The sequence below is a fragment of the Aptenodytes forsteri genome, unplaced genomic scaffold (genome assembly GCF_000699145.1).
Source record: "Aptenodytes forsteri isolate BGI_AS27 unplaced genomic scaffold, ASM69914v1 Scaffold309, whole genome shotgun sequence".
In the NCBI taxonomy this organism is placed as follows: domain Eukaryota; kingdom Metazoa; phylum Chordata; class Aves; order Sphenisciformes; family Spheniscidae; genus Aptenodytes; species Aptenodytes forsteri.
Window position 1 is genome coordinate 5,095,508 of NW_008795857.1, and position 16,219 is coordinate 5,111,726.

The 16,219-nt window shown below is 36.1% G+C and overlaps 1 protein-coding gene across 1 annotated transcript in view; it reads right to left on the reverse strand.

Moving 5' to 3' along the window:
- Positions 1 to 16,219, reverse strand: part of TTC27 (tetratricopeptide repeat domain 27) — a 139,552-nt gene that overhangs the window by 75,601 nt on the left and 47,732 nt on the right. Inside the window, exon 9 of the mRNA XM_019473243.1 lies at positions 15,145 to 15,211. Within this exon, the coding sequence (XP_019328788.1) occupies positions 15,145 to 15,211 (67 nt within the window). The remainder of the gene's footprint in view (positions 1 to 15,144; positions 15,212 to 16,219) is intronic.

Here is a 16,219-nt window from a genome sequence, read left to right on the forward strand (position 1 = left end):
CAAAAAGAAACATAGGAAAAGTCTACATCTGCTGATTTTACTAACAGATATAAAAATGTTGTTCTGTAAAAGGCTGCATCTTTCTTTTTCCCTCCTTCCGCTTTCATGTACACTTCCTCACACGCAGAAAGAATACCAATCAAAACAACTCACTCTCCCTCTCCCCAAGTACACTTTTCAGTAGCATACAGGGAAATGGTTAAGCACTCGTCAGAACAATGTTTATGTCTAACGCTCAGTCCATATCTGTTTCTTCTTCTTCCTGCTATAGTTTTTACGTCTTCTGAATACACATCAAGAATTTCCTGAGCTGTCTCTTAAGTTGGATGTTTCTACGGTTTTTCTTGGAAAATCTCCTGTCTCACTCCATAACCCTGCGACTCAGGAACACACAAATATTGTCTGTATTAAGAAAATGAAATTAAAGGGGGTCATTTGATACAGACACAGGTATACTGGAATTTGATCTCTAGTCAGAAGTAGAAGAAACACAAGCATGTGATGACTGTCTTTCCAGCTAGCTGTGAACGTAGCTCTGCAGATAAAACTGAAATGGCGGCCCAGTGTCCTCTACATTATATGCTTCACAGAGAAAAAGGTCAAAGAAAATGAGCACTAGAGAAACATTCCCTTGCAAGGGAAGCCTCATATGTCCCACAGAAAAAGCTACGTGAAAGGAGTACAAAGATTTATGCTTACCAAAGGATTTTCAGGGGAAACAATAAAAGACTCAAAAAGAAATCTTTGTATGGATTTAAATGTAACAGAAACACGGAAAAGTAAGCTCACATTAGCTTGCATGGAACAAAAATAAAACAAGAAGTAGGGAGACACTTATAGTGAGCTATAAACATGATTCTTTGATTCTGCGTAACGCAGTCTGTTATTTAACTTGCATGCATGCAGGTACGTAACTTTCAGACAGACCTATGGAAGGAACAAAAATCACAATTCAAAGTCATTTTAGACATACTGGAAAAATCAACTCAAATCAGGTCCTGCTAGGAAAATGTTTTAATGCTTTTTTCCCCTTACGATTTTCTACTTTCTAATAATAGTAAAAAGGCATTATTTGAGTGTCAAATTATTTGTTCAGGTCTACTTATACATCCAAACTGCAGATCTATCCTGGATGTCCAAAATTACTTAAATTTTATTCCACATTAACAGGCATTGGTGGGCTGATATTTAGCAAGTTTCTAAGAGCTTAACGCTCTGTGATGATACTAAGTGGTACACATATTGCATCCCCTTGTAAGAGTTAAAAAAAGAGTAACTTTCATGCTGTTGCTTAAGCTGTTTTTTGGGTTGTATTTTGGTTTGTTTTTTCTTTTCATTTTGAGAGAATATTTAAGTTCAGAAGTGAGTTTTCCTTGGAGGTTCTCAATTTTTTTTAGAAGGAAGAAACTAGAGAAGAAAAGGAAATGTCATGAAGAAAGAAGATACTGTTTTATTTAAAGGAATCTACTTTCAATGACCAGCGAAGGGTAAACCACGTAAGATATCGCTCCTATTTTCACTTAGAATGGAGTCCAGCCATATTACTGACACCCGCTCTGTTGTGCCAAACATATCACTTATTCTGTGTTATGCTGAAAACAACTTCAGCCAGATTTGACTGTAGCAGCATTGTCTTTTTCAGGTCTGTGGTTTGGACTTACTCCTGAAACAGCATAAGTTCAGACTTCCACACCACATCACAGTACTGCATTTATTTCCTAAGGCCCAATCTCAACAGCAATAAATCAGGTTTTTGGATTCAAAAGACTAGACTTTAACTCTTTGGTACCAATGATAAGGATTTCCCTAGGTATTAAACAACAGTGAATTTCTCGTTTTAACTTCTCAGCCTCAGGAATTTCACCGTCTATGCCAAGGTTCTGAACATATCATGTGCTCTTTTGATAATATCCTGAAAAACAGAAAAGCACATTAAAGAAATTGCTCTCTGCATGGGTTATAAAACAGTGAATTTGGTTTGAGAATGGCTGTCTATCCTTAAAATACGATATCTAGTTTCAGGACTATATGCAATGGTACATGCTGTCTGAGGACTTGCAATCTGTTTAGCCTCAAGACAAACAAAGCAAATGACTGAAAAAAGAGTGAAAGATAGAAAATCAGTGCCAATGGAGAATATTTTCTAACTTGTTCCATTCAGATCGGCCATGTGGGAGAAGAAACATGTCCTACCCCCCACTAGGTATTCCCTTGGAAACTACCACACAGGCTCTTAAATCCCCTGCCCTGCTTGCTCCACCCCACCCTCAGCCTTGCCTCTCCTCTGACAAGGAGCATTTTGGAACAGACAGTGCTATAGGTTAACTTATCCTCTGCTGATAGAAATTTATTCCTCAGGGAGACAGTCAGTTATGAGTTTTCATCTTTCCATTTCTGGTACTGCTGCCTGTGGCTACAGACAAGAACCATGATTTGTCAATACTTTCTTTAGGTTGGTCAACTCTTTCTAAGCATGTTGGTTTGTTGTTTTGGTCTTTTTTTTAAATAGTACTTTTTACTCAGCAAAATCCAGGTAAGACTACACGTTAAGGTTCCCATTTCTTCTTTTCTGCTTCTTTGCTTGCTTGAACTGTTCAGGGCAAACTCAATGTTTGCAGCACTCCGGACCACTGGAAAAATCCCTTAGGCCTGACAGATCCTGCATCCTTATGCAACTGCCCAAGGGTGGTGTGATTTGTCTGTTCTGCCTCCCTACTTGCATTTATGAGCTCACCACTATGTTTTTTCCATCACTATGTTTTTTCCATAGACTGCCAGTGATGCTTCCTATTTAGTCTATCAACAGTTTCTGGAAGAATACCGCTTTATATACTGCTGCTATCTGATGCAGCATAGAGTCTTACTCTAACAGAAACTTTTATTTTTACTTTTGCAATTATAACTTCAGGACAAATATCCATTTACAATAATTATCCTTGAAATACCTTAACTGAGTATCTTTTGCAGGAAGAGAATGTAGGGTAGCAAAAATACTGGTTCTTAGACAGATTTGGAGCACAACCGTAAAAATTATACAACACAACAGAGCCTTAAAAGCTCCCTTCACATCCTCAGAAAAAGGCATTAAATTATCTTCTAGAAAAGAACCAATTTAAATGTTTTCATAATTTCAAAACTTTAAGATTAGTCAATGGCACAAGAAGAATACTTTAACAGTTGCGTACAGTTTTTACATTATAATAATGCTATTGGTGAACCCATCCTATAATGATGTTAACTAGTCAAAATCAGCTATCACATTTTTTTCTGTAACAGGAACAGCCAAAAAAATTCAGGAAGAATTACATGCCTAAACCAGTGATTTATGGTAAGGCTGACACTGACTTTACTATTAAGCCATGTTAGAACAAAGTATAGAATTTCTATAAAACATCTTCATAACCTTCGGTCTGTAAGAACAGCTGTCTGTAGAAGAACGGTGAGGCATAGCAGAGGAAAATCCACACAATGCCAGACAGGACTCTACAGGGAGTATGTCATACCTGGTTTTCCCCTGTTTTGAATGCCAGCATCCACCACAGGAATTCTGCCTGCAACAGTCTCTACTATTCAGCAATCTACATATTGCAATACTTGGTGTTCACAAGTCAGTGCAACGTGTTGAATGCAAGAGGCATGCCTCAATTACTGTTTGGTGGGCTAAGTGGTAGGGTCAAAGTCTGGAGATGACAATTTCAGTGAGAGTTCTAGGACGGTCTCAGCCGTTTCCCAGGAAAGAGCATATTAACAAGTCTCGATGTCCATTATAAAAATATTTGAGTTCTGATTTCTTCCAGTTCCTGACTTCACCAGCAGAAGTATTCTGTCTCTTTAAAGAGCTACTGTTCCCATTACGTGCCATAGGATCAAGCTGCTGGAGGTCACCAGCAGCCTGGCTTTAAACCTTATGTGCAAAAGTTTAGTTTCCAGGAGCAAAACAAAGCTGCAGCCACCTTCCTTTCAGAGACTGAAGACACAATGGTCCTGAAAGAAGACTAACTCCTTAAGGAGCAACCAAAAGCGAGGAAGGAAATTAATAATAATAGGGTCAGAAATATGCGAGAAAGAAAGGAATTAGGGAAGATGAGAGCAAGAGTGAAAGCCAGATAAACAGGAGGTGAGAGCTGACAAAGGAGGGCTGAGGTGAATATGGCATGGATGAGTAAACAAAAAGGGAAGCTGACATAGGCACAAGTGACTAATACTGAAAAAAAACGAGCGACAGACTGCTGGGGAGCATGAAAGAAAATCCTGTTTTAGTGGGCAAAAGTGAGTAATGTTCCTAAATCTGACAGAGTTGTGTAGAGAGAAGCTGTAGTCTGAATATATTTATTAGAGACCAAAGGCAATGTCTGGGATGTGCTTAAACTTGAAAGAAGTTAAATGCGTGAGCTGTAATGGATTAAGATTCAAACACAACAGTCTAGTACCTATCCAGTTGTATTATGCATACAAACAACAGCAGTTATTAAAACAACTGTGAAAACTGGATGAAGAAGCTACAAGACATTTTCCTTAGACAAATAAGAGACAATCTTTTTAGTTATGCACCTCCAAGCTTCACATTTTCCCAGCTCTGTTAGAGATTCAACACAGATAAATAAATGTTTGCCTACTATTACATAAGGGAAAGATACAGAATATACAGACAAATAAATAGACACACTGCAATTCTTACACGATAAGCTGTCGGATGAGAAATATGGCCTTATTCCAGCAACTAAAGGACCTGCTTGCTTTCTGAATCTTACTACTAAGCTATTAAACAGCTTCAAACCATGCAAGATGTTCAAAACAAAATAAAACCAATTTTCTAAACATATTTCCTTCCTTTATTCTAAAACTGAAAGGGTTTCCACTGACATATATTAAACTAAAAAGCAAATAAAACATACTCAGTTTTAGCCAATGATAAAAACAAACCAGGTACAATACTAATCTGGGAGAATGCAAATGTATATGCTATTTCTCTCTGAGTGTTGTGATTTTAAAATCAAACATCTTATTTCACAGCGCAGAAAAATCTTTCACAGTCTATTCAGAGAAATCTGTAAAAGTTATTTTCTCTCTCATCTTTTGTCTAGACTAGATAGAATTCATTGTAGAATGTGTTGGCCAACATATACTGACAAATGTACTGAAGAAAAATCTAGCAGACACAAGACATGAAGTCTTTCAAGAAAAAAAGTCCAAGCTCCAATTTAATTAATGCAATACATGCTTAAAGATAATATAGACAAGACAGTAAAGTCTTCTCAAATACGTCAAAATACACCGACTAACGTCTAGTGTCATGATTTTTATTTCAGTTCAGAAAAGGTCTCAAATCTCAGCTTCAGAGATAGAAAAACATTAAATAGTTTAAATATTTTTAAAACATTTTTTCAAATTGAAACAAATAGAACATGATGCTTTTAAACATTTTATTGGCATTTATTTGAATAGTCTTCATAACTAACAGCTCTACTTGCCATATTAATGCAGCCAATCCAAACATCTCAAAAGTATTTATGCCATACCATATTATCATATCAGCTAAGCATACAAATTATACACAGCAAAAAAATCTGAATTTTCTCACTGTAATCATGAGACTCATTTATGACATACATTGCATGAACAGTCCACTAAATGAGCTGGCATTGTTTCTATTTCCTGATGCAATGAGCTAACCTTCATCATAAACAGAATATGAAGCTTTCTTATTCATGTATTCACACAACTGGAAATAGGTTTTCATAAGGGTCGCAAACACTTTATGCAAATCACCTTATGAAATTTTCTTGCATATTTTATGTTACAAATAAGCAAAGTGTTATTTTGAATAATTATCAGTATGCAAGTTATCCTCGTAAAAATATATTTGTGGAAGAAAAAAAAAGCTGAGTGATGGGGTCTGCTGGCAAGAATACGCGCTTTTTTCCCCCTTTTAGTCATAATGTACTCTTTAGTACATGATCAGTACTATTCTGTAAATACAAGTAAAATAAATGTGCATACAATCTCCATGCAGATGTATTTAAACGTTTCACAGATTAGTTGAATCTTAACAACTTAACTTCTGGTCAACAGCACTTGAAAATTCTACTTTACTATTTAAACTTGCTACTTTTAATAAAAGACAAGAAAGGAAATATTGTAAAAATACCAGAATCGGAGCTGCTTAACTTTCGTCCTTATATAAGATACATGGCACCATGCTTTTCCACAACATACTGAAGTCAACTAACTACTATAACAAGGGCAGCACACCATGCAAAAACATACCCAAGATCACTGCTGAACATAACAGGGTTTACTCAGATGAGGACAGCTAAGCATGTAAATGGATATTTTGCTGAATCTAAGCTATAAGTGTCCGTTTAGGAAAAATTTGCAGAAATAGGTAAAAAACCCCAAATCTTTCCTCTTTACATCTCCTTTCAAAAGCCCATGGTTTATAGACTTAGAACTTGATTAAACAACATTTTTTCCCACAAAAATCTTAAATTGACCATCAGTAAATCCCCAGAAGAAAATACCAATTAGAAATCCCTTCCAGTAGCTTGGCTACCTAAAACTTCAGGATTAAAAAGACCAAGGCGGGGGGGGGGAGGGAAAATCAAAATCATTGGAGACATTTCATTTCATCCCTAGTTTTGGGGGAATAGAAGGAGAAATTCATGCAGAAGCAGGGTAAGATAGATTTATTTCTTATAGAGTTCATCTTACATTTTTTCCAGAGCAGCTAGAATAGAAGAACAGCTAGAATTGACTGCACCTGTTTTTCTTTTAAAAAAAACCACAACAAAACAGTGACATTTTAGTGATGATAAATGAAACAGAGAGTATCAGATTTGCAAACTTCAGACACCTTGGGGGGGAAGAAAAAATACATACTTCATGACTGCAATCAAGGACTATGGCATTCTAATCAAACCTATCCTAAATTGTGTAATAAGTAAAAAAAATTCTGTTACTTTTTCAAGATTTCATCTTTCATATAGCCCTGAAAGAATGTTTGGGGTGCTGATATGAGAAATATTCTACTTCCAGTCCAAACTACAGACATGATACGTTCAGAGAAAATTAAACTCAGTTGCTTAGAGACAGTAGCAAGTAGACCAGTGAACAAGAATTCAACCACCTTCATTTTTTCAGATGCTATCGAACAAGCAAGATTAGACTAATATTTGAAATGTTGGGTTAGGAAAAAAACAAATGAAGGGACAATACTAAAACTAGGCAAAGGAGATGAGGGCAAGACATTAGGACAGCTAAATAAACTTTAAGAATAATTCTTCCTCACATATGGTAAAAGAACAAAAATGTAAGTTTACTTTGAAAAAAGGGAGACTTGGATTTACCCCTTGTTTAGTTCATCTGCCCTCTCTCCAGCCAAACAGGCAGACCAGTAGAATATAAATCACTAAAAAAAAAGTGACTGCTAGTACTGATAACATATGAATTGAACTTATCATCAGTATATGGTCAAAAAGGGAGTCTTAAGCACTGCACAGAGTAGTGAGAATGTCTTATTTCCTTCAGATGATACCTCAGACAGCATTTTGTTGAATAGGGGGTTTAATTTCATCTTTTTGTTGCAATGAAATCTTTCTTGCTGAAATAAATTATAGTAGTTATAGCTGGTGAAGGACACAAGAGGGGGAAGGGAAGCCTGCGACATGTCAACTGGCTGTCAGAGGTTGCTAGAAAATTTAAGTGAGCTGCTGATAGATAAAGAGGAAGGAGGAGGGGGAGAAGAAAGGCTGCTGTGGGAAAAAATGTTACTAACTGTCATCAAATTTGCCTGCTTAACTTCTCAAACCCTTAGACAAGCAAATAATCTATTAATATTTAAAACATGATTTTCATGTTCTCTTGCCACTGCAAGACCATTCATTGAGACCACTAAAAAAATCTATCGCTTGAGTAATTCTGTACAGATTATATGAAAAAGCAGACTATTCTAGAAAGAAAAGGCTATCCCAAATTTCTTCCTGCTCAGAAAGGCACAAAATAAATCAGGAATCATCTCCTGTAAGATATGATGCAAGCAGAGCTGTGGATCCTACGGACTCAGGGAAGAATGTAGACCACAGAGGAGAACAAAGTTGAAAGGGATAAAAGTGTCAATTATGTTGAAATCTGATATTTTGTAAAATAAAACAACTTCAAACAGACTGTTACTTAATCCCAGTTTTGGAATGGAATGCAAGCTTCCCCCCTGCCCTGCAACACATGTACTACAGCACCCAGTTACTTTACCCTAAAACATCTAAATGCATACAACAGCAGCAAAAATAACTGACAACACTAGGTTAATTTTCTATCCACAATACATTGTAAACATAAGTACCAGACACTTCGTGAATAAGCTTCCAAGAAATCTAGCTGAGTCTTTGCACATGATACTCCAGCAGAAAGAGGCAGCTTCTCTTTTGCCAAATTCAATCCGATTTCCCAGTAACATGTGATGGGCCAGAAAGCATACATGCATTAAATTAGCAGCATTTAGATCCTGACATTCCTGGAAAATGATTCAGACTTTTGAATAAAAGTGCTTAGAAGAAAAAAGAAAAAAAGAATAGAATAGCTTTGAATTAATTTACCTTAAAAAAAAAAAGTCTTACTAATACTAGCAGAGCTTTGCTGAGGGAAAGTCTTTGCAGTATTATAAGCTTGTAACCAACAGAGGCTATTCAAAATGGGCAACACGGCTTAGAAAAGAAGTGAAAGAGACTTTTTGTAAAGCCACGAAAGTTACAGCAGTAGAGACACATGGCACTCTTAATGAGCTTTTCAATACTCTTGCTGGTTATAAAACATAAAGAAAACTGCAGCCATTTTCTCAGCAGAGAAAAATGCACTGCTTTTATTTAAGCTATATAAACAATTTCTCTTTAGAAACCAAATTGGCATGTTAGTTTTATAGAGATTTTGATAGGAAGGCTTAACATTAAAAATATCATATGCCGTGATTTGATTGCTCCCTAGTCCCACATTAATATCACAAATGCCATACGAAAGATGAGAAAAACAAAGCATTCCCATTTCCACCCTCCACTCCCTCCTCCCAAAGCCCCCTTCCTACAGTGAAAAGCAGAAAGTATTCATATATGCATATACACACACTCAATAAAATGTGCACTGTAATTCTTTGCTGTGATTTTCAAAGGTACCATACAACATCAGTTTCTATTACAGTCAATAAATGCCCACTTCGGGGGGGGGGGGCGGAATCTGTCCAACCATTCTCAAATTCCCTAGTAAAAACAAGTCTCTTATGGAATCAGTAGCTCAACACAGTGGAAAAACAAAAGACGTGAAGCATTCCCATCTTGTCCATCTTTGGAATACACAGTATTCCTTGGATTTTGACAGACTGCCTCCACATTCTCCAAGTCCTTGATCAGACCTTGGTATCCTTCATGGCATTATTGGAACAATTTCAGAATGATCAGGTATTTTTGTTAGAAGATGGTGAATAATTTTTAAGTTTTGTACTCTGAGCAAAATAAAAGCTATTACACTTTTCTCCCTCTTTAAGAAAGATATATTCACCTGTTCAAAGTGTCAATAGACAGAAGAGCTGCCAGGGCTTCCTTTCCCTGGTTTTCACCACTTAATAAAGAAACCAACTGCTCTACTCTCCATAAATGATAGAAGTCTCAGGAGTATAACAGACCAATACAACTAAGTTTTCCACGGTCCCTTTTCTTTCTCTTCTCATCTTCTATGGATTCCAAAGGATACAAATATGGGGCTAACACGTGGGAAGCACAAAGCAAGAGGCTTCTCTTCCACAGCTTCTGGTTGCTTTTCCTCCTCAGTCCCCTATAGGTTAATGCTGTTGCTACCACTCGAAGTCCCTTGATCATAACACACTAATAAGGGAAAAAAGTAATATCCTCCCACACTGGACTAAGTGCTCATCACATTTACCACAAAGCCCATTTCTCCTGGACAAAGTGAGGGCTAGGACAGAGAGAAGGGGTAATGTTAAGGACCAGCTGCAGCTCCTTAATCCTGGATAGTCTGTTGGAGTGTCATATCAGACTATGAAACACTGAATTGCCTCCCCAGTATGTAAACTATAAGCTATAGTATAAAGCTATATATATAGCTTTTTCTATAAAGCTGTAAGAACTTGTATTGCAGAGTCTAATCTTATTAGTGTTTTTTTTTTTAAAAAGCATTTTTCTCTTTTGTAAGAGAAAAATGCAACACCGTCCACTATTTAATCCTTCCCCTATTTCCCTGCAAGAACTGCATAATCTTAAAAGTAAAACATAAAGGTTTACCAGCTCTTACACAGAACTTTCATATGTTCCTGGAACTCTTTTACATTTCAGAAATACTTTTTAGTTTCCTGTTCTAAAGTTCATGTTCACACGATGGACATCTTTTATAAAGCTTTAAATGTAATTTTAAAAAAAATTCTTTTAAAAAATATACTAAAATATCAGTGTTGTTCATTTAATCTCCTCTTTGGTATATTGTCTTAACTGCATTACCTATTCAAAATAAAGCAAACAGCAAATATTTAATAGAAGTGATTTTAAGACCCTACTTTTGCTCATTTACGAAAAGGATTTTTTTTTCTAAAAAAGTATTTGGGCCACTGATATACAGAGATCAGTGATGTACTTGTAAACTTCTAGGGAAAAACTGCTGCCTGATATAAAACCCAGCAGACTTCACATATGTATTTTTACATTAAAAAACAATCCACTGAAATTAAAGATGGGATAAGGAAGCATATTTAGGCATTGTAAAACTAACTTGGGGAGCTGGAAGTAAACTAAGCTACAAAACCTCAATGTGAAAGCAGAACAGATTTAGTTCTTTGGTTTCTTGCATCATGTACTTCCTACTTCCTATACAGAAAGCTCTGAGGAAAAAAGTTTATTATAAAGAAGAAACCCGTAATTCTAACAGAAAAGCACTGGGTTTCACTACTGGTTTACTGTCCCTCTTTTCCTCTCTTAAAAAAGGCTTTTAAATGCAATATTCAGTTAGCTAAATCAGAAAGTTTGCCAAATATCATATGCATAACTCTGACTCTGAAGCAGCTTGTGTGATATTTGGTTTCTAAATAAGATCTTAGCTTTCTTAGGAGTCCAAGTGCTCCATAATAGAATTAATTAAAAACATTATAACTGATTCCCTAAGCCATTATGCATGAGAAAAAGAATATTTAATTCCCCTTAAAATCAAATGTTTAATTTTGTGTTTATTCTTAAGTGCATGTGTGCTACATTTACTTCTCATGTAAAGATACCAAATCAACAATTTAACTATAAGCAGAAAAAACCCAAAACAAATGTATCTAATTTCAGCTATAGATTAACAGCTTAAAAGTTGAAGTATGATGCTGATGATAGGTGAACAGATTTGACTAGAACACCTCAAACACTGAAGTCCAAATTAGTATACCATGAGGAACTATCCCAGCCAATGAGACTACATACACAAGTACACAGGATTTGATACGCCCCCACACCTTGCTTCAAAAATTAGCAATACTGAAAGTAATTCTTAGTTACAAAAGTTAGTACTTTTAGGACAATGGCAACTATTCCCAAGCGACTTCAGTAAATGAAAAGCAGCAATCCTTTTGTATTTGACCGCAGTCACCAAGCAGTGACTAATAGTGACTTAATAGTGTTATTTTTTAGGACTGCAAGCTATGTTGTTTAAAACATACATCTCTCAAGATCTAGTAATTTTCGACTTCTACAGATATAAAAGGGAGTTTAGAATGCCTGTTTGCCAAACTACACCTAGTATGAGACAGGACCACATCATCTACTTGAGTTTACTTTCATCATCCTTTCCCTCTGATACTACCTGGACCTTAATTCTCTCTGCTTGAGAGAAACTGCAGGTCACATACATTTGTTTTGCAATGTCTAAAGCAAGAGGATCTCTTGACGATTCACTGATCTATTAAAAACGCCTTACAATTTCTCAAGTTTCTTAAGATATCTTGAAATGCCCTCCTTTCTTCAGGAAACACAAATTTCAGCAGATATCAGATGAATGCATGACAACCATCTAACCAGCCTGCAGATTTAGGAATCCACATGTAGGCTGAGAAGATGCCTGCTCACACACACACACACACACAGCAGTTTAAATGATGCTAAAGAAATTACTAGAGCAGCATTGATAAAGTGCTCATTTGCTTGTTTCACTAGGTAGTACCAAAGCTTGGTAAATACCTTAAATACAAGTGATAACATTTGCAGTGTCACTTATTTACTCAGCTAGCAGACACCATAAGAACCAAGGCTGTGTTAACATTCACACAGAACATCCCTACTGCCAGGAAGCACAGCAATGGACTTGCTTGCCTCGGTGACTCAGACCTAAGATGCAGAAGAACTCAGAGATTTTATCATGAAATTCTGCAGTGACTATCCACAATTTTAGGCTCAGGTGCAAACTCCACAAAAGAATCCTTTATTGAAAAGAACTCATATAAGCTAATATCTGATTCCTGTTTTCAGCTTCCAGGAAAGATTTGGGATGGTAATATCATACTTGTTCTTGTTTGTGTCTTGGGAGCATAGGTCAAGATCAAAAGAGAAAATAATGGTAAGACTGAATTGTGTCCCTACATCCAGTTAACTTGGAAACATTAAGCAAAAGTTTAAAAGAACACTATTCTGATATTGAAATCTATTATTTCCTTTAATTTTCAGGCTTCCAGCTACTTCTTTACGTCACTGCTGCCCACTGAATTCTGCACTGCTAGTGAGATCTAAATTCCTGTTCGTTTACTGCTGTAGAGCCTTCTTTTTTGCTACTCAGAGCACAAAGTGATAGGGAAGCCTACATGTATCTTTCAGCTGTGTTTCTCTGGAGATCTATCCTGATAGTGGCTGCTGATCTTACAAGGGTGAAGCAAGCTGTAGCTGACTTACAAGCTCTATAAAAAGATAAATAAATTAATGAAAACAAACTCCCCACAGTCACTGCAATAAATATTTAAGGAGCAAGTTCATCAGCTCTCCTGTGATTTTTGAGGAATCAGCCACCAGATGGCAGAAAAACGCAGTTTAATTTTCCCATTATGTAGAATTCACCTAGCAGATCTCTTACATCTCAGATAATAGGTAATATGATCTGTCAAGCAGTGTTAGATAAAAGATGACAGTAAAGCTGATTATCTTTCTTGCCTAGTATGTATGCTACCTTGACTCTTTCTCCTCTGCTGTAAAACCTGAAGAGTGTTTAAATGTTTGAAAACTCAAGTGTTAAAACAACTAAACCCCACTCCTGGTTCATTATTCTGGGAAGTACACCATTACAGGAGTAGAGCCAATCTTGATAAAGATGTTATCACAGTATCACTCCATTTAATATTAAAAGGATAGAATATATGGAGAAGTTATTTCAAGATTCAGGTATATGACGACTGCATTTCCACCCAAGAATTACGCAAACAATAGTGGGTAGTGGGAAGACTGAAGCAGGGAGTGTACAAAAAAGTCCAGGGAGTTTGACAGGAAATAAAATATGAGAAGAAAAAACCTGAGTTTTCACAGAAAACACTTAATTTAAAACCTATTATTTTAACAGCAAAAATGGCAGGGTTTGTTTTAACAAAACATCTTGAAATTTTATATATTTGCATTAACGTTATTTTTGCAAAAAAATTATACTGTAATAGTTTCACCATTTAAAAAAAAAGTTTGCAGTACTCGGTTCACCAGCTTTTTTCATTCCTATAGCCTTTTCTATGTGTGCATTTCCTTACTTCGTACATATTTATTCTTTCTGTAAATTTTTTTCTCTCCTTTAATGGTCATCATTCTTTAATATCTTTATTGGGTACTTCAATTACTACAATATGAAGTGAGAGTGGACAGTCTCATTTTTTCTACATTTCATTTTTTTCCTACTCTCTATTCCCACCTTTTAGAAAAACAAATCAAAACTGTAGTTCAAAACAAAATACTTCAGAAACCATGAGTATATCATGAGAAAGCACTATGATCATCGTAGCAACAAACAGAAAACCTACATAAACCAAACTGTTTTACCCTGATTCACTCAGCTCCCTCATGCAGATCTTACATGTACTGTATTAGCATAGGGACCTAAACAAACATTACTTTAAAACCAACCTATTTTACATTTATCTATCTAATAAAAAGACTAGGATTTTCTTTTTTACAGACTGAACTTCCTTTTACCACCACAAAAAAAAACCCAAAAACCAAGCAAAAAACCACCCCAAAACATTACCATAGTTAACCTTAGATAGTCCATAGTCTTTTCACATAACTGCAAGTGTCAGTGATAAAATTCTAGCTCAAATGAAATCAAAGGGATTTTTGCCGAGATCCTATCTTCAATCTTTTGACAAGAATTTACTTTTTCAGATGGCACTACTATAGCAAAAGGGTCTCAGACTACAAGGCTTGGGTAGGAGAGCAAGCCCTCTTTACTGCACCAAAGCTGAACTCTAACATTGTGAAACGTAAGCAAAAATGGCAATATAATCACTGGCCTTTCCTCCTCCACCCCCATAAACTATTGAAAAACACACAAAACCAGAAAAGATCAAGGAAGGAAGCAAATTGTGTTTTGTCTTGAGTAAAAAAAATTACATTGAAAAAATACTGAGTTAGAACTTTCAAGGCTTCTTTGGAAGTTACAGAATTGTTCTGCAGCAAATCAGCCACTAAACTGGGAAGAAACATGTCTAAGTAGAACATCTGATACACAGACTGAATAAATCTGACAGAATAAAGCCGAAATTCTTTTTGAACGCCACTTAAACACTGTTCAAAGAAGAGAACTTTCAGCACTAGTATCATAGGAAGAGTTTGCCCGTAAAAATGCTTGGTTTAATATTACATTATAATTCATATAGTTAATAAAAACTAAAACAAACACGTAAAAAAGTGTTTTGTGCGTATTTTCAGACGAAATTAATTTTTAGATGTCAAGCTTATCCTGCATGATGATGGCTCAAAACTGGGTTGAACTTCAGCATCACTCTAATTTCTTGCAATAAGAAAAAGTTAATGAAATGACCGAGTACTAAAACAAATTTGGTTTACAGTTTCATGATTAATGTGATTGACAGGTTACTGCTTGGTACTAAGTGAAAACATGTTTACTAAGAAGTCCAGATAAGTTACTTACTGAAGTAAAAGCCAAAAGTTCCTCTTCAGTTAATTTGTGTATTGGATTGTTCTTTTGGAAGTCTATACTGTAAAGAAAAAAAAATAAAACAATGCTGATTTAATCTTTAGAATACCACTATGCAGAACGCGTTTTTCAAACTTGCAGAAATCTAAAGGACATTCTGGAAAACTGTTACAATGACAAATGGGAGTATGGTATGTGCAGAAGAAGGCCTAGACCTAGGAGCAGTCACAGAAAAAAAGAACCGTTTAGGGGACCAAGATATTTTAGTAGTGCCTTTCCAAGACCATTCTAAATTGAAACATCTTACTCAGTTAAAGCTTATGGGAATAACAATTTTACAAATCCTCAACAGTTTTAAATCCATTCTCTGTTTTTACAGAGGTCTGTTTTCATTTAAAATTCTATGACTAATTGAACACAGATTTTGCAAAGCAAAAAACCACTAACGCTTAAAAAGTGCTGGAGGGTAATCTCAAACAAACACCCTCTTTCTAGTCACTCAAGGAACATGGCCTCAGGGGTCCATCTCTCACTAACCGGCATTACCGCTAGCTTGTGGTAGACAAAGGGGGAAACACAGAAGAATACACAGAGATGAGAATTAAAATTATTTTATTCACAGTTGGACATGTTTACAGAGATGAGAAAGAAGTTGGGCTTACAACTCCATGTGGGTGGATGTTCTCCTTAGACAATAGCCCACCAACATTTACAAATATAGGACAAGAGATACCTCGAAGTGGCACAAAGAGCAACAAGGCTACAATTCAAGCTCCCTGTGAAAACAAAAGATATCACAGAATCATAGAATCATTAAGGTTAAGTTGGGCTTACAACTCCATGTGGGTGGATGTTCTCCTTAGACAATAGCCCACCAACATTTACAAATATAGGACAAGAGATACCTCGAAGTGGCACAAAGAGCAACAAGGCTACAATTCAAGCTCCCTGTGAAAACAAAAGATATCACAGAATCATAGAATCATTAAGGTTGGAAAAGACCTCTAAGATCATCGAGTCCAACCGTCAACCCAACACCACCATGCCCACTAAACCATGTCCCTAAGCG